Raw genomic sequence first — 17,940 nt, forward strand, 5'->3', positions numbered from 1 at the left:
GTTTAGAAATATTTTGGCAGTTCAGGATTTTTCCAGGTGGCTGGGCAGAAGAAGGGAGGGAGAGGTGCACATTAACTTGAGGGGTGAACCCATGGGACTGAACGGGTCTGAGGAGGAGAGACCTCTTCTGCCTCTTTTTTTTTTTTTTTTTAAGGTTTTGCTTTTATGGTACAAGAGATATTTCTTGAGCATAGGCTAGAAGCTTTAAATCAAATGTCTGTCAGAGCTTAAACGGAAATTTTTTTTTGCTCAGAATTTTGGTATGTACAAAGTAGGATTAATGGGCTGGTTGTCTTGTAGATTGTTTTTGTTCTTGTTTATAAATATGAATTGTGTAAAATGAGGTTTTTGTTCATGGATTCGAATGGAGAACTGCGGAGTCGTATCCAGCGTTTGTGACTTCTGCATTAGACTTGTCAGCTGTAGCTTTTTAAAGGGAAACCACCCTAATTGATCTTACTTTCAGCCAAAGTCCCACTTTTATTTTGGGACTATTTTTGTTCTTTCTTTCTGGCATAATGGGGGAAAAAAATTAAAATGTTGGCTTCTCAATTGTCTTTATCCCACTGGCAGAAATGTGAATGACCATGTGAGATTTTTAAAATAAGCCCTGATTTTTCTACAATTTAAGTGCTTCACTCTTGTACTGAATTTTTTTTTTGGTTGAAATGAATTTAGGTTTTTAACACTGCTATGAAATTAAAAGAGCACGACACTAGTCATTGGTACATGCAATGGATAATAAAAGGCACTGACGATTGCTAAAGGGTTTCGAAGTGGTACAAAATCCTCACGCTGTACTGCACCACACAGCTGGGAATCCTCCACATGTATATTGTACAAGGGATGTGCCAGGCTGCCTCACCTCCAACAGACAACCTTTCAATTGCTGGTACAGTTTGTATAACAAATTAGACACTGTCAGCTTGGATTGTTCAGTGATTTGTACTCAGATCTCTTTTTGAGTAGCATTGAAATGTACATGTCACTAAAATAGGAAGCCTTTTTTTTTTTTTTTTTTTTTTTTTTTGAAACATGGTACCAATCAGTTTACACAGTGTCTGGTGACAGGAAAAACTGTTGCTACAGGGTTTAAAAGCACAGACCTGTTTTTGATTCTGGAAGAGAAGTTTCAGTTGGTACAGTTACTTGCTGCTAAACATACAGGAATTAAAAACACAACCACTCTTACAGACCATGATACTGTCTTGCCATACAGCTCTTGGTTGGTCTCGTAAAATGAATAATGCAATACGTAGACAGCTTTTTATAAAGCTTTACATCTTTTCTAAGAAATCAAAATTTGGATGAAGTTAGTTCTAAACATTTAATGTGAAAGGAAAAGGTTGTTTTGAAGAAATTTGTTACATATTTCATATTAGATCCCTGAGGCTGCCATTGTACAATATACAGCACTGATTTAATACATGCTGAATAAATAAGTAAATGGGTAACCTCAAGTATAGTGGTACAAATACTAATAGGTACGGCATAATAAATATGCAATCTTTTTGAATCTCTTAGTTTACAGCAACTAATTTATTCAGTATTGTGCTGGAAGAACATTTTCAGATGATGTAAAACATATCACTATATATACTACCTTCCAGCTACCCGTTTATGCTGCTGTATAGTACAAAAATACCAATGATAGAACAATGTTTGTCCTGTAAATTTAATTTGATATTGGACAGTTATTGTCTGTACAAACTAAAACATATATGATTGAAACTGTTCATTATATTTGCTATTTCTGCTTCACAGATCTGTTTTAAAGTTGAGCTGATTGATCTGGCTTTGTCTTCCATTGTAAATATTGTTCTGTTGTTTTCTTTGTAAAACACATCGCGTTTGCGGTTTTGGGAGACTGGCTTGAAGCTCTGTATAGTGTTTATATTTATCTGACTTGGCTTTCCATAGAGCTACTTGCAGTAAATACGTGTTCATGTAGCTCCGTGTCTGGGTTTTATTTTTAAACAAACTTTTGCTTTTTCCTGTCAGAAGTGTTTCTTCCTGCTGTGGCTGCTTCTGTCACCCTGCATCCCTGAAGATTTGGAGAAGCTTTTAGCACTGTTTCAGGGCAGTGATTCCCAGTGTGTCCAGTTTTCTGTGCCTTTACACTTAGTGTAAAAAGTAAGAGACAGCAAAATAGCCAGAAATTTTCTTTGCCATGGATTCATAGTGTTGGTAAACAACTAAGTTTGGAATGAAAAAAAAATCAGTGCCTGATACTTTTTCTGCTTTAAATGTTGCCCATGACAGAGTAGGGAAGAAATGTTTAGCATTGTGGTATCAAATAGGGTTCTGACTTTAGGGTAGAAAGGAACAAGTGTGTTTCGCTGTTTTATCTTTTGCAGTGACACTTGGGTTTGATATGTGTTAAGTAAAGTCTCAGTATGTAAAACCCAAATGCAAGTAGATAATCTCATCATTTTCAAGTAAGGCACCTGCTTGTAAAAACAACTGAAGTCAGAAAATACCAACAAAATGGAGCGAGTGCCTTTTCAGATTCCTTACTGAAGTGAAGGATATGGCAATATTTTTTTTATAAAAAGAGGCTTTTATCCATAGATGGAAATGTATATGATCTCCATAAATGTGGGTGATTAGTGTGAAATATCTTGGATGAGACCTTTCTTTAAAATTACCTAATTTAATTTTACCCTGTTACTCAGAATAGTGCATTGAAACAACTCCCTGGAAAACTGAAGTTTGCTGTAAGGATAGGGTTTTCCCCAAATAAACCAGCCCCTTTCTCAGGGCCCCACTGCATAGTGTGTAGCCTGGATTGGGAAGGAAAGGAGAAGAGCCTGCTCAGCCATGGCAGAAAGAGCCCTACCAGCAGTACAAACAAACAGTGACCATTATCCAGGCACTGACCAGACTGTTGGACAGTGTCATGGTAGTTATTTCAAAATACCTTTGACTGGACCTGAAATGGGGCAGCTGCTGGAGGGTTGTGGGGTTTTTTTGGGGGGGGCTGAGGGGTTGTTGGAGTTCATAGTTTTGCACTAATTTTTCAATTTGGGTGACAGAGCTCTCTTGCTTCTGAAGTGTGGTGAAAGCCCTCAAAGCTAGAAGGCAAGTTGGATTTCCTGACTGAACCTGAAGACAGTCACTAAAACACATCTTACAGGTCTTTGTTTTGAAATGCATTGACCAGTTCTCCTGGCTTTTGCATCTCCCTGAGCTCTCTGGTACTGGACATAACCAAGTATGAGGGAGTGAGGGGTTCACAGCAGGGAAGAAGGATCTTGTCAGAGTTACCAGGTATCAATACAATCTGTATTGGATTTTTTTCATCCCTGCATCCTGTCTTGGCTATAGCAGTAGTTCCCTCAGATATATAGAAGAGCTGTGGAGCAGCATGTCTGGGGGGAGAGCAGGAGCACTGAGCTTGCTGTGCATGTCTGGAAGGTGAGACCTTGTCCCCCTTATCCCCTTTTGTTAAGGAAACAAACACATCAAGCTCAGTTTCTTTGGTTTTCTTCTAAGTTTGTTAATATACAGCTTTTTAAAGCACCATTATGGTTACAGCCTGACTGACTGTGAGGAAAGCTCTGCTGTTGGCAGAGCAGCCTCAGCCACCATCCTGTGCTACAGCTGGGAGCCAGAGAGCCTTTGGGAAGGACAGGAGGATGTCTGTGTTACTGCCCAGCTGCTGTCACCTCACTGCCAGCTGGGGCTGCCCTTGGGCAGTGTTGACCTCTCTGTACAAAGAGTTAAAAATCTTTCTTTCCAAAGCTAATAGTTCTAGATACTTATCCTATATTTTAAATGTAGAGCACTGTCACTGCTCCCCTGGGCTAATCACTGCCCCTGTCTCCCAGTAGCAAGTGTCCTGCTTTTTGCCAATAAACTAACCTGGAAAAACTAAATTTATTCAGCTTGTGCTTCTAGTGGAAGTAGCCATGGCAGCAGAAGTATTGTGTGTCCAGCAACATTGCTGGGTTGGCTGCAGTGTAACTTTTCTGGGAAGGGCCTGTTAAAAACACATAACACTGCTCCCAACAGCACAGTCCTAAATCCAGCAAAACAGCACTGCCTCAGGTGCGTCCTGAGGGTGGCACATGTACACAGTTCATGCAGCAAACTGAACTAAAAAACACTCCAGCTGGATAGCAAAGTATATAGGAAATAATTGCAGAACATCAAATTTTAGAACTTGGGCATTTGTTGCTTGTAAAATCAATATACGTTTTTTTAAAATTCTAAAACTACTTTTAAAAGTAGGTCCTTCCTTCACCCTGTGTGGGGAAATGGTCACTCTGGAGGAACTAACCTTTCCAACAGAGGACAAAGTGTTACAGGCTTCAGAGCTTCTGCAGCACAAGGTTTGTGTGTGGCAGTCTAGTTCATGGTACAGAAGTGCTGCTGCACTAGGAACAGTGTAAATCCAAGTCAGGCACAAGATAGACCAACAGTATGAGATTAGTTATGAGAATAAAAGCTTTAGTGAAAAACATACCAGACATCAGGAGAAAGAGCCTTAACTGGAGCTGGAGAAGTGCTGTCTGCAGCCGGATCGTGTTTAGGTGCTGTTGAAGATTATTTTAAGGCTCTAATGTTCAAACCAGTTTTTTTTCTTTTTTAATAATAAATCTGCAAACAAAAACTTTTACCTGTAGTTTAATGTTTATATAGTGATGGATAGCACCTAGAGGCCCCAACCAACATTTGAGCCCCCTCAATGTCTCTGCCCCAAGGAGCTTACAGTCTAAGCATCAAGAAGCAGGAGAGAAAAATAACCGTGTTTTCTTTTATAGATCAGTAACTCCGATCCAACACAGGTCAAGTGATTTACCTGCTCTAAGGCACAGATGGTGTGGTGGGAATTAACCCAACATCTCTTGAATCTCTGCTGCAGGTCTCAAGTTAAAAGATGTTCCTTCCTCTCTAGACCACTTTTCTCTTTGTAAAATACAGCCCCTTTGGAATTCTGAGCCTGAAGCTGATTAAGGTTTAGTACTGTTCTCCAAGTCTGGGCTGGAGCTGCAGGGACAGAACAGAGAATGGAGCTGTCAGAAGTGCAGCTGCTTTACACACTTCACTTTTCTGTGGTCATCTCACAGCTTTGGGCCCTGAAGCTGCCACATGACCAGCAGGTCTGGGAGCTCTCTGCCTCAGTCTGGAATGGGATCTCCTGCCTTGGTTTTACATGCTGTGAGAGAAGCCCAAATCTTATAAAGAAGCACCGGTTATGCACTGCTATAACAAATGCGTTCTGCCCTTGCCCCGGTCCCCACATCTGAACACTTGTTGCTGGTGAGCACAAGATGGGGTGTTGGTAGGGAAGGCTGAGTGAGCTCTTCCTTTGGGAGCTCCTTGACTTTAGCATCCATTCTTCTGCTTTTCTGGGGCTAGAGATTGGCTGCTACGTTCATTTTAGACTTCTGCGGAGCCAGCAGTAAGATAAGGGCTTGTGTTTACATGAAGAGACTGACTTACTATTTTATTTCAGCTTTGGTAACAAGTTCCTGACTTGGAGGTAGCAGCAGGTTCAGATTATTTCTATATGCATCAGCAAACCAAACTAAAATGAGCTGAAAGATGCACATTGCTGAATCGCCCACTCTCTACCAACGTATATAACTGCAACTAATTGAAAAAAGACAAAGCCATTAATATTTTGCACTTTAAACTAAAGAACTTCAGTTTCATACTTGGTTGAAAGCTTTTGAAATCAGCACCAATCTCATTGTATCACTGCCACCTGCTCAGTCACCAATCCTATGTCTTTTGTCAAATGTGCATAAAACAGGGAGATGTTGGATGCTCCATGTTTACAGGGATAACAAGGATAACTGGAAGGTAAGAACGAACAGCCATTAGCAGATAAATTACTGAACAGTAGTCAATAAACAAATACACATCACCTGTATAGAGCAGTACGTTAATTCCCAAGTTAGGCTGTATTGGTAGTGGAGGTGGCAATAAACAACGGAAATATTAAAGTATCATCACTTGACAAATAGTCCTGCATTGTCAGGGAGCTGTTTATACACGAGGGTAAATGAAACGGCACTGACCATAGAAGCTGAACAGTCATGCATACAAAAGTGATCACTTTTCAGCTATTGCACAAGGAGTGACACTCTTAAGACATACACAGTAGGATTCTTACAAACTGACATCAGAAAGACTGCATGCACCATCTTTCAAGGCCTTATGTGAACTATACATACACAAGAGTTGCTGTATACCGTAAATACACTGTGGATGTGTATAAATTCACATAAGATTAAAAGATTAATCTGTAAATAGGAAAGTTTCCACCATCTTCTGCTTTATTTTATTCAGAAGGTGTTTTAGCATGTACACTATTTAAGATAAAATGTAGGACACCACTTCAGAGTTGAGGTTTTATGTGAGCATCATAAATGCTTCGGTAACTGGATATTCCCAAGGGACAGGTTTGGTTAAACCAAACTACTAAAATGTGAATGTGACTTCTGAAAAGAAGGATATAGAATATGGCTAATAATTTCACATATTTTCACAAGATTAAAAAAACCCTTTTCAAGTGGATTGGGATTTCTAAGCACAAATAAAACCACTGATAGCGTGGTGTACAACATTTAAAACCCTGATCGAAATTACTTCAGAATAATTGTGCATTCCCCAAATATATTAGGTTGGCAACAGAGGAAGGAAATGAAAAATTAAATGCATAAGTTGGTCTAAGAGGGGTAAATTCTCTCTGTACCACAAGTTTCATAATAAAATACTGTTGTATCTTTTAATTTTAGACATGAGAATTTTTATATCAGTCTGGTTTGTTTTCTAAACGACTGAAAATTTCAACTAAAAAGGTGTTTACACAATATACACATTTCATTACTTACAAAGAGAAATAAGCTTAAAATTTCATATTAAAAACCTGGGATACAGTAGGGTTAGTAGCACCATGAAAAATGTTTTTCAAAACTGCAGTCTTGTTATTTTAAACATACTCAGTGCGTCGTGTCTTTCTCTGTTCTCTTGGTTGATCAAAAAGGTGCCATTTTGGTACAGGGAGAGAAATGAAAAATTTCATCTTCTGATCCTTTATGAACCTCGAGTGTTCTTTTCTGTTTCCAAGAGGTCAACTCTTTCATCTTAGTCCTGTTGTCAAATATGTACTGAACAACCCTTAGTTTGGCACGTGAGTGAGGTACACTTGAATTTGCACGGTTAAAACAGTTTGGATTAGTTTTTTTCTTTTCTTTCTGCACAGTAGCACCATTGTTGCAGCTGGAAGACAGTGCATCTTAGGAATTTTCAACTGTTTTATAAAACGTTCTCCAAGACGTTACGTCTTCTTCATACAAACTTGACAACGACTAATCCGCGTCCTCAGGTCTCCAGCTTTCAGTGTCTCTGACTGAGGTTTGCTGGTTGACAGACACAAAGGAAAGGTTGGGTTAGCTTTTTTTTTTTTTAGAGACCTGTTCCTTTTAACTTCTACCTAATTCACATTTTAATACAACACTTAAGTACATGAGTGGGGAATGAATCCTGGATTTGAGAGTTTTCTTTAAGAGTGATTTTTTGTCTGTCCCCAGCACCAGGTGACAGATGCTCAGTCATGTCCAGTGTCAGTGTCCCCAAGGTATGGTAACCACCTGTTTCAGGTTGGCAGGTGATGGAACACAAACACAAACTGAAGGGGAGGTGAATTTTGTACATTTGAGATGATATTTCTGAGGTCTTTGTTTCTGTCCTTTGGGTTTCTTAGTTGAAGGGTACTTCATATAACAAGTACTGCTACAGTAAGAGCTGTATTTAAGTGATGGCTTTACCATATTATTTATTTTTATTCTGAAAGGGTAAGGAGATGGGAGATTAATGTGATTACTTTGTGTAATATGTGCATAAACAGAGTAAGTCCAATTCTTAAATGTTTCTTAAAAAAATATAATAAGGAAGTTGCTTTTATGGGACAGAGAAAATACTAGAGACAGAAAACTCAAAGGTGCATGGTAGTTCCTAGTAGGAATTTTTTACTAGAGAATTACCACTAATCAACTAACCAGAAATCTGAAGAGTGATGATTAATCATGTCAAGTATCCTGACTGTAGGGGTTACACAAGAAAAGCTTAGGGGCCACCACTGCTCTGTAACACAGTGCAGAGTGCCAGCCCTCTGTGACAAAGCTACACTTTTCAAGTAGGTGGCAGTGGGAATATTATGAGGTTTTTATCAGCACACAGACAGGGCAGTAGTTATTTATTCTATGAAAGGAGATGACTTTTCAAAGAAAAAATTTTGCTGCTCCAGTTGAAAGGGAAAGAGTTCAAGGAGCTGAGAGACTCCAGCTGAAATACTGACTGCAGAGAAGCTGAGGACAGAATGGCCACTGGCTTCCTTGCAGCCAAAATGTCATCCTGTTTCCTTCTGCAAAGTGTGGTGGAAAATGCTGGCCATGGAGGGTAGGAAACCTCCTTTACACAAGACTTTTAAAAAAACAGTTTAAACATCTGCCTTAAAAGGTTTAATTAGAGTTGATCTTGCCCTTCATACCTGTCTCTTGTTTGTCTGTATTTTTCAAATATGAGTTTATTGAAAGGTCTGCTAAGGAAAAACCCAACAAATTGTTCTTTTAGGCTCCAAATATAGTAAATACAGTAGGACTACTTTCAGAGAAAGTACTGCAACAAAATGTGAATAAGGATTGACACAGAAAAAAACTGACTCCTTTTAAAACAGCATGTGCCCTAGCAAGTTTTTACATATTAAAGGCTTACCAAGGAAACACTTGAAAAACTGGTTGTGAGGGGGAAAACAAGCTAAATTATTTCCCTATACCCCTGTAAACAAATTTCTTTGATCTCTGGCATAAATTCAGTTTCCAAAGTGCTCATTCTGGAATAAAGCAATAGACAAGAAACAGGTTTTCTTACCTGAACATTTCTGACACCTCTACAGTTGCCAGCCAGAAACTGTAAGAATTGGCATAGTAATTACAGGTGCCCCGACCGTGGCACTCGATGAACGGCGCTGAGCGGAATTCCTCCAAACAGGATCCAGGCGATGCCAAGGCCTGTCCAGAGCCCTCTGCTCCAGCACTAGTGTGCTGGTGGAGGAAAGAAAGACACAAACAAGAATCTTAAGTGCTAAAAAATTCAATAGCACAGCATTCAGCCACTAAAAGACTCGCTGTCCATTCTTGGCAGAGATGATGTGGTGTCAGACACCTCCCAGTTACACTGGGATCTGTGTGCTGGAGAATCCCTGTCAGTCTTGCCTACCTTGGTTAGTGATGGAAGGTAAAGGCTTTCAAATGACAACCCTTGGAGTTCTGAACAACATCCCAAAGCAGCTAGTGGAGGACACAGGTGGGCAGTGGCTGCCTCTGGAGTACGAAGCAGTTCTTACCATCATGAAAGAGTAGCCGATCCAAAGGGAGTCCCAGCCTGGAGGACATGAAGGAATCTGAATGGTCTGACTGTGGACAGCTATCACCATAGCAGGAGCTTCACACACAACACATCTGGACACAGGAGAAGTAGCAGAGAAACAAATGACATTGAAATATTATAGGAGTATGTTTTATTAAGAATTCTTACACAGAGAAAGAGAAGAAAACTAGCCTGTGAGAGGCCCTCCTATTAATCTAGACTTCTACTTCTCACATATTTTGTAATTTTGTAATTGCAATAAGACAGTATTTTGGAGTGTGAGATCTGTCTGTATTTTCACTACATGGGGTAAAATACTGAAGCAATTCCTGAAACAAAAGCTGGAAGCTCAAAGTCCCCAAGTGAACACCTTACTCCTAAAGCCAATGTCTCCCATGTTCTCTCTCCTGTTCATGGCAATCTTGCTCTGGTTACTACAGAGATCCCCTGGTTGGGGGGAGCTCTTGCAGCCTTTAAGCCTCTCATTACCACTGCTGCATGGAGACAGACCCTTTAAGATAATGAATACTTTTAAAACAAGCTATTTTCCTTGTTTTCCCCAGAGCAAAACATGGCAGATTCATCTCCTAGTACCCAACCTGCATGTTGAAAACACATGGATAAGACATTCTATCTATCCAGATTTTAAAAGAGACCCGACAGCCTGCTTTGTCTCACCGGCTAATGAAGGGCTGGATGCTTTGCCCAGTCAGTGGCTCCATGCTCATGGGCATTGGCTCTGGAGTCGACAGCCAGTAGGAATAGTCATTCCTTGATGCAAAGTTACAAACATTGTTGATGTTGCAGAACATGAAGGGCATGGTGCTGAACCGCCTGAGACAGCTCCCAGCAGTACCTACAGAGTAAGATACATAAAATGTGACAGGGAAGTTTTCACTTCATTGCTTTTTATAGCAATTCTTTGAGAGCAGTAATTGTGTATTCTTCCTCTCCTCCTGTGAGTGCACAGCATGTGCTATCAGATTGTCACATGTGGGAAAAACTTAACGTCTGTGTTCTGGTTTACATTCTTTCATCCTGAATTATCATGTGGAGCCTCTGGAGACAGCAGATCTTAGTATGCAATCCCCATCCTTATCCAAGAAATCTCTAAGACTGTCGTATCTTCAGAGAACCAGAGCATTCGAAGAAACAGCTACAACCTCTTTCCTCTTAAAGACAGTGCATACAAAATATCTCACCCAAATCCTGGCCATGTGCTCTTTCATTTCCTTGCACGTATAGAAGAGAGAAGCCATCATATATTCTTGATGTTCCCTGTGGACAAAGTGGTGTATCCCTGGTCTGGCTGTGCCGAGTTATAAGGAATCCGTGAGCAACAGAAGCTGTTCCAGGAGGACCAGGTGGGCCTTGTAAGCCATCAGGGCCAGGAGGTCCCTGTACTCCTCGTGAACCTGTTCACATGAGAGAAACACAGCACACAGTAGTTATTAACACCATTTCTTGCTCTTTTAGGACCAACGTAGCTCTGAAAGGCAGCACAGTCCTGCGACTGAGGTGCTGGTGAATTCGGGCACCTGGTATCTGCTCACACCACCCCCCTGACATTTTCTCTGTGTTGTAGGGTATTGTGAAGTTAAATACATTCAGGGCTGTGAGGCACTAAGATAACTGCAGAGGACATGACAGCCAGTAGAATGAGTTCAAATTAGCTTCCCAATTGCAAAATACATCTGTGTGTGGAGCTTAATAAGATGATGTTGAAACATCTTGCTCAAGATAACAAAATAAACGGCAGAGGCAGAAACAGGAGCAAGTCTCACTTTGGGGGCATACTGTGGTAACACTTGAGCCAAAGGCCATCAAAATTAATAGAAAAGCTGCAGCCAGTTTTGGAGTAGGTTACAAAAAGTGGAAATAAGCTGGAACAGCCTTGAATGTGAGCAAAAGTGAGTCAAATGGTTGAGAAATGTATCAGAAAAGGATGTTCTAGAACAGCAATACCAGGAATTATAACTACATATATTTAGACTATGTTATTCTACAGTCATTATTTACATTTTTCCCCTAAAATAACACTAACAGATTTCATAGAGCTGCTCAGAGAAAAAGGAAAAACAGGCATTATGGATTTTTGTACTCTTTTAACTATTAAAATTCTAAACTTTTTCTCACAATTTTTAATATAGAGCTACTTAATATCTATCATCATCTTTAGAAAATTGTCCCAGAGCCTATTCTGATTTCTCAAATCCTAGTTCAGGGGTTCTAAGTGATAGCTGCACGGTAGCTTGATCTCTGCCTTGGGTGAAATTCTTTCCTTTATGAATTTTTTTTTCCCCATTCATGATTTGCATGCAAAATAAAAATGATTTAACTAATCTCTCTCTTCTGTTTCTTACAATCTTCATTATCTCCTCTACATCATCTGTGCTGCAAAGAAGATGCCAGTCAGCTTGAGATAAAGCACTCAACAATATTAATCAGCAATGACCAAGCAATGTGTTGGTTCTGAGAATATTCCAAACCAAAGTATGTTCAGCTGCTTTTAATATTGTTGCATTAAGAAAATCCTAAAATTGTGATTCTATCATTATTCCCATGAGACAAAGATCTTACTTCCCAGTATTAGCTTGCACTCAGAAATGGGAGTATCTCTAAACACCATACCTGGTTGGCCTGGAAGACCCCTCTCTCCTTTACGTCCTGCTGGACCATCAAAACCAGGTAGTCCATCTCTCCCGGGGTCACCAGGAAGACCAATTGGACCTAGAGTAGACAAAAACATAACTGAAATAAAACCTCTTGAAATCTCACTACAGAATCTTTAAATTGCCTCGGACTTATCTTTTGTTTCTTCATGATATATAAGAACAGCCCGTTGAACCAGAAATATATGGTGGAACCCTGCATTTATCTATTGCTTTTTGCTGAGCTCAGTCACTCATCTCTGCAGCCTCTGGACGTAACTGGCATTGCATCCTGCACTCAGCTCTACCTCTATCATTTCCTCTGCAGCCACTCAGGATCATACCTGGCAATCCCTGTGGCCCTGGCAATCCAGCTTCCCCTTTGGACCCAGGCTGTCCTGGAGGACCTGGGGGACCAGGATCACCTTTGACAACAATGCTTCGTCCAATGGTACCTGGTAAACCTGGTGGACCTGAGAGAGAGCAGACTAGTATTAGATAAAGCAAGGTGGAAAAGAGCATTAGAAACAGTTTGTTTATTGCAAGATCAGAAGCCAAGAGCTCCATCAATGGAAAGAATAAGTGTATATATAGGACAAAAAAGTGCTCTTGGTGAACCCCTCAAACGACCACTCCTGCAGGAGTTAATCCATGTAGACTGGGCAGAGTATAAAATATTTTAGGATTACTTGTAGGGGCTAAAAAGTACACCCTGGAGCTGTGTTGAAGCTGTTGCTCACTTAACTACTTTCATTACTGGGTGAGACCAACTCGGTCTTACATCTGTGCAACAAATTCTGCTGGCGGGGAGCAAAAGTGACAGTGCCACTACCCAGGACTCCTACCTGGTGGGCCTGGCAGTCCCTGGCTGCCTGTGAGGCCAGCGGGTCCTGCAGGTCCAGTGGGACCCTTCATACCTGAAACATCAAATGCACACAGTCACACAGTGAAAGAACATGCTGTTTTACAAACTCTGCTGCACGAACAGCCAAAACAGGCTGTTACTGTGTCTGGAGGTTTTCACTTGAAACGCTATTTAAATGCCTGGGAATCCCCAGTTAAATACCTGGGAATCCTGGAACGCCTGGAACCCCGGGGTCCCCCTTCATTCCATTCAGACCCGGACGGCCAGGATCCCCCTGGAAAAACAGCCTCACGTTATTCACTCCTCTCCTCTCGGTTTCAGAAACAGAATGAAAGGTGTCTGTGCACAAACAAGCAAACTGGGGGCTGTGAAGGGCTGAGGCACACGGGAACGTGAGGCTGCGTCAACAGCTCCAGCTCCCACAGGAATACAGCAGGGACATCCTGCCCAGATACTGGGGGATAGTTAAAGAAAAGGCTCTTTTCCTTGCTACAAGACAGGGTGTTAGCTACCACATTTTGGCTTTTATTTTATTATGGAAAACTGCATATTCCACCCAAATACATTCCATTTCTATTGCATTTAAAAATTAACAAGGGGAAAACTCCATTTCTTGTCCTACCTGGCGTCCAGGTGGTCCTTGATCTCCCTTTGGACCAGTCAGGCCAGGTGGACCAGGTGGACCCGGGTTCCCTTTTTCCCCTTTAAGTCCTCCAGGGCCTGGTGGCCCTCGTGGACCTTCTGGGCCTGGTGCACCTTAACATTGCAGAACAAATATACACATATCAGTACATTTCAACCATTCTCCCCGGGTTTGTGCCTTCAGAATGAGAAAAAAAAATAAATTAAAAGATATTTTGGCTTGACTTCCCAGCTCTATTTCAATGCTAAATTCAGGGTAAACAAAAAGGAAAACAAATAGAGGGATTATTTGCACTACCCAAATCAGGAACCAAGGCTCCTTATCTAGCTGAGGGAGAGAAGCAGGTCTTCCCAGAAGGCAGTGCAGCTCACCTGCGTTAGCAGCTTTCCAGTGACCAGAGCGGTGCCTTTACTAGGAGCCAAGAAACCCAAAATTAGATGGTACAAATATCCCCTCTGCTGACCTGCATTGCATTCACCATGTCTTAAGTGCTATTTAACAGCCTGGACTCCTTTTGAAAGCTAGTCTCAACAATGTAAAATGCTGCTGCTTTTTTGCCGTTAGGATATGACACACCTATTGAGCAGCCCTTATATACTGTCACCTGACTGCTGGACAGCAGGAAGCTCATCATTCTGCCTTCCCTGAATAATAATCTGAGTTGCAGAAACTTCTTTATGTTGAATCTCCCTCCGACTGATTTGTCTTTCTTCAGTAGAATTACATTCTGTAAATCCAATGGAGGAACTGGGCTGTTCTTTAAGTATTTTCCCTTTGCTACAGCAGCATTAACCCAAAGCAAAGCAGTGGATTTAAAAGAAAATTAGGTATCTGCAGAGCTGAAAGATGAGACCTATACCTTTATGCCACCACCTAAATAGAAGGTAACAGTAATTTGTGGCAAAACAAACTGTAAGCAAATGCAGGAACAGCTAACAAGATTTTGCCAGTTAGATCTCATAACTGGATTAACAAAAGGATCTCTTTGCAGGCCAGTGCTATGACATTCCCCCCTGCAGTACAACAAATCCAATAATATTTATGAGTGTGCTGGATTTTCAGCTCTTCTGCAACCTTGAATAACTTAGCATCTCCTTTGACATCCTCATAGTCTATATTCAATGAATTAATCTGATGACTTGTATTTCTGCATGCAAATTTGAGTATAGAATTCCTTCTCTTTTTAAATCAACAGCAATTTTTGTACCAGATTTCACACGTATCCTGTAGCAGTTTCAGCTACAGAAAGCATCCCATCATGCAAAGATTTTTTGTGTTCATTTTGTTCTTTTATACTGGTCTAGTACTGTACACATGCAAAATAATACCAGGTTACCATCTGAGGCATGCTAATCAAACACATATGGTCTGCAGGGTAACCATAGCCCTTAAAGAGACAATGACAGAATTACAGGAAAACATCTGTTTCTCTTACATCAAGTGCAAGGCAGTAAAACAAATTGACCGAGTTAAGAGTCTAACCTGGAGGACCTGGAAGGATCAGAGTTCACCAAAGCCCAATGATCGATGTTAGAAGGGTCAGACATCACACAGTACAAAACAAGATTACTAGTTAGAAATAGTACAGATGACAGCATATACACTACACAACAACCCATTTCACCAGCACATTTTGCATTTACAATATAATCCACAGGCATGCATAAAACCACACATGAATACGACAGGAATTTTCAGATACAAGTTATTCTGGTGACTAGGCTCTACTAACTTGACACTTCATTTAACAGCAAACTCAGAGCTTTACTAACAAATGTGTTATTGCTCTAACATTACAGCTAAGGCCTATGGCTGGTTAGTCCTGGCTCACAAGAGGTTTGGACTATGTAACCATTTCACTGACAATATTCAGCCTCTCAGGGCCTGGAACCTGGCAAACAGGCAGGTGAATTGTGAATGACAACTTAGCCTTGAGCAAAATTCTGCTTTGGGTAAGGGGGAAGTCTGACTTAACAGAAGGACTTATCACCACAAATCAGGTGTGAACCTCATCTATCTGTGAATACAATTCTAGGACTGAAAAGTAGGCTTACACCCACTTGGAAATGGAAGGCAGGATTGACATGGATCAAGAGGGCTGCAAATGCAAAAATACAGCAGAACTTGCAAATTTAGAATTTGCTGTCTTTATTGTTGGCATTAGTCTTTCCTGATAAAATTATTCCAAGATGCTAATTTACCTGTTTAAGGATATCATGGAGAATGGCATGTGATAACATCCTTGGAAAAATGATTTAAATGTCCTCTTTCAAAAGGTAAGCTGGTTGTCCCTCCTATGCTCCTAAGTTAATACATATTTTAGCTCCTGTGCCACTTGCATCTTTCATGTCAGTGAAATGATTTAAATATATCAACATACCACCATGCAATTTGCAGCTAAAAACTACAATAAATACACAACAGGTTTACCTCACAGCACTACTTCTTACATATTTGATAAATTATTTTAAATACTAACTGTAAACAGTTGTTAAAAATAATGACATGGACATTTCATTGTTACTGTTAAGTACTTATAAACTATATTTCACTGATAGGTAAGTTTTGCTATGATTTATAAATCTGTTCATCACTGAATTCTGGCTGAGCACAAACACAGGGTGGAACAAAATGTGAGGCAATTGCTGAGCCCCTCCCAGCACCCCCATGATGGCAGCGCTCCTTTAAAGTGTGGTTACTGCTTGGCTGACCACAGTTAAATTAAAAGGTAAAGCCACATTCATTTTTTTATATGACTGCATAAAGCTGGGATTCAAACTTTAGGGGCTGCCACATTTGCTACCTCACAGTGCTTAGGACAGCAGGCTAAAAACTGAAATGTATTCCTCTATGGAATTTTCCTGACGTTTCTTTGCTTCCTGAAAGTCATCATAGCAAAACCTAAAGATATCATTATTATTATTAAGTAGATATACCAAGTCATTTTCAATCCAGACACAGACTTTAAAAATCCTCCCAAGTGCCAGTTTGTGTTCCATGTTGATACTCTAAAGTTAAAATAAACTTCTGAAAACAACCATGTTCTCACCAATCCTGTCCCCCTGCCCTAGTGCCAGGGAGGGAGGGCTGTGAGCTTTATTTTAATTAAATACTTGTAAAAGGAAGAACTTTCCTCGTTTCCTCTAAATGTTCTGATGAAGCAAAGCAATGGAACTAAGGATTTCTCTTCACTGAAAAGTTACAGTGCTCTAAGTTGGGAATGTAAAGCATCACTCTTAGTCTGTATAAGTTTTCTATACACACTGTTGGTATAAAATAAATATCTAATTTATTTAAGCCACTTGAGAGTGTCCAAAATCAAGAGTGGCAGGTGTTACAAAAACGAACGGTGCCACTTGCCCAAGCTGCGATACACAATCATACAGCAAAGGCACAGGAGGACAGTGCAATGTGCTTTCTAAAAAAAGATGAAAACCACTACATATTATTTTCAACTGCACTGAGAATAAATTTGCTAAAACAAGTTTCGCAGCTGGGGACTTTATAAAAGCCTTGCAAATCTGAACCCACGTGGTTTTCCACCACGGGCAGAGCAATTCTACGTCCTTCCAGTGTTGGTCCCACAACAACATGGAGGAGGTGGCTGAAAGCAAACTCTGAGGGTTTTTTTTCCACCACAAATTAAAAGGTACGTCTGAAAAATGACTCCACATATCTACTTTTAGACAATACAAAAGTATATAAGTTCATTTTCATGCAAAGTTATTATTTTGGAGTTACAGGGCTAACCTGAGGGACCTGGGAGTAGGGGGTCAGAATTCACCAAGGTCATCATTAGAACAAGGGGAAAAACATCAAAATTGTTAGAAATATCAACAAACTAACATATTCAACTAAACCTTTCTTTTTAGATTTAGCTCAATATTCCTTTACATACAGTGTGCAAAACACCAAACTATTATTATTCAGAGCAATGAAAACAGACATGTGGAGTAGCAGCAATATTCTGTTGCCCTGGAAATTGGCTTAATTTTATAATCAATTAATAAATCTGTCCCCAAACCATCTATCAATGTTTATTTTAGGGACAACTCAACTGAAGTCAGAGAGCTACATCATGTTTGACTTCATCACTGTTACTAATCTTAGAATATACACAGAAGTCAACAACAAACAGTGTACGCAAACAGCTTCTGGTTTTATTTCTGTCCCTGGAAGGGGTAATTTGACAGCCACACAGCTGCTTTTATGAGTAACTGCCTTATGTTGAAATGTTACAAAATCAGCCTTCCAACAATAGACTGTGTTATCATCAGAAACAAAAGGCTGGAGTGCTGATTGTACCAGAACTGCAATAATAGTTTGGTTTATCCACATTAGTTCACACATAACTGAGCAAAACAAATGCTTCACTTTATACATTGCATGCAACAAAAATG

General features: G+C 40.3%; 1 protein-coding gene across 1 annotated transcript in view; it reads right to left on the reverse strand.

Annotated features, from left to right (window-relative positions):
* Window positions 1-6,052: 6,052 nt before the first annotated feature.
* The window catches only part of COL4A5 (collagen type IV alpha 5 chain), a 57,321-nt gene continuing 45,433 nt past the window's right edge, over window positions 6,053-17,940 (reverse strand). Inside the window, exons 41-50 of the mRNA XM_017817450.1 lie at window positions 13,520-13,653; window positions 13,099-13,171; window positions 12,878-12,949; window positions 12,377-12,505; window positions 12,013-12,111; window positions 10,584-10,796; window positions 10,060-10,237; window positions 9,359-9,473; window positions 8,884-9,056; window positions 6,053-7,373 (exon numbers count right to left, since the gene is read on the reverse strand). Coding sequence (XP_017672939.1) covers window positions 7,292-7,373; window positions 8,884-9,056; window positions 9,359-9,473; window positions 10,060-10,237; window positions 10,584-10,796; window positions 12,013-12,111; window positions 12,377-12,505; window positions 12,878-12,949; window positions 13,099-13,171; window positions 13,520-13,653 — 1,268 coding nt within the window. The 3' untranslated portion in view covers window positions 6,053-7,291. The remainder of the gene's footprint in view (window positions 7,374-8,883; window positions 9,057-9,358; window positions 9,474-10,059; window positions 10,238-10,583; window positions 10,797-12,012; window positions 12,112-12,376; window positions 12,506-12,877; window positions 12,950-13,098; window positions 13,172-13,519; window positions 13,654-17,940) is intronic.

Source organism: Lepidothrix coronata, unplaced genomic scaffold (assembly GCF_001604755.1).
Source record: "Lepidothrix coronata isolate B3197 unplaced genomic scaffold, Lepidothrix_coronata-1.0 Scaffold2, whole genome shotgun sequence".
NCBI classification, from domain to species: domain Eukaryota; kingdom Metazoa; phylum Chordata; class Aves; order Passeriformes; family Pipridae; genus Lepidothrix; species Lepidothrix coronata.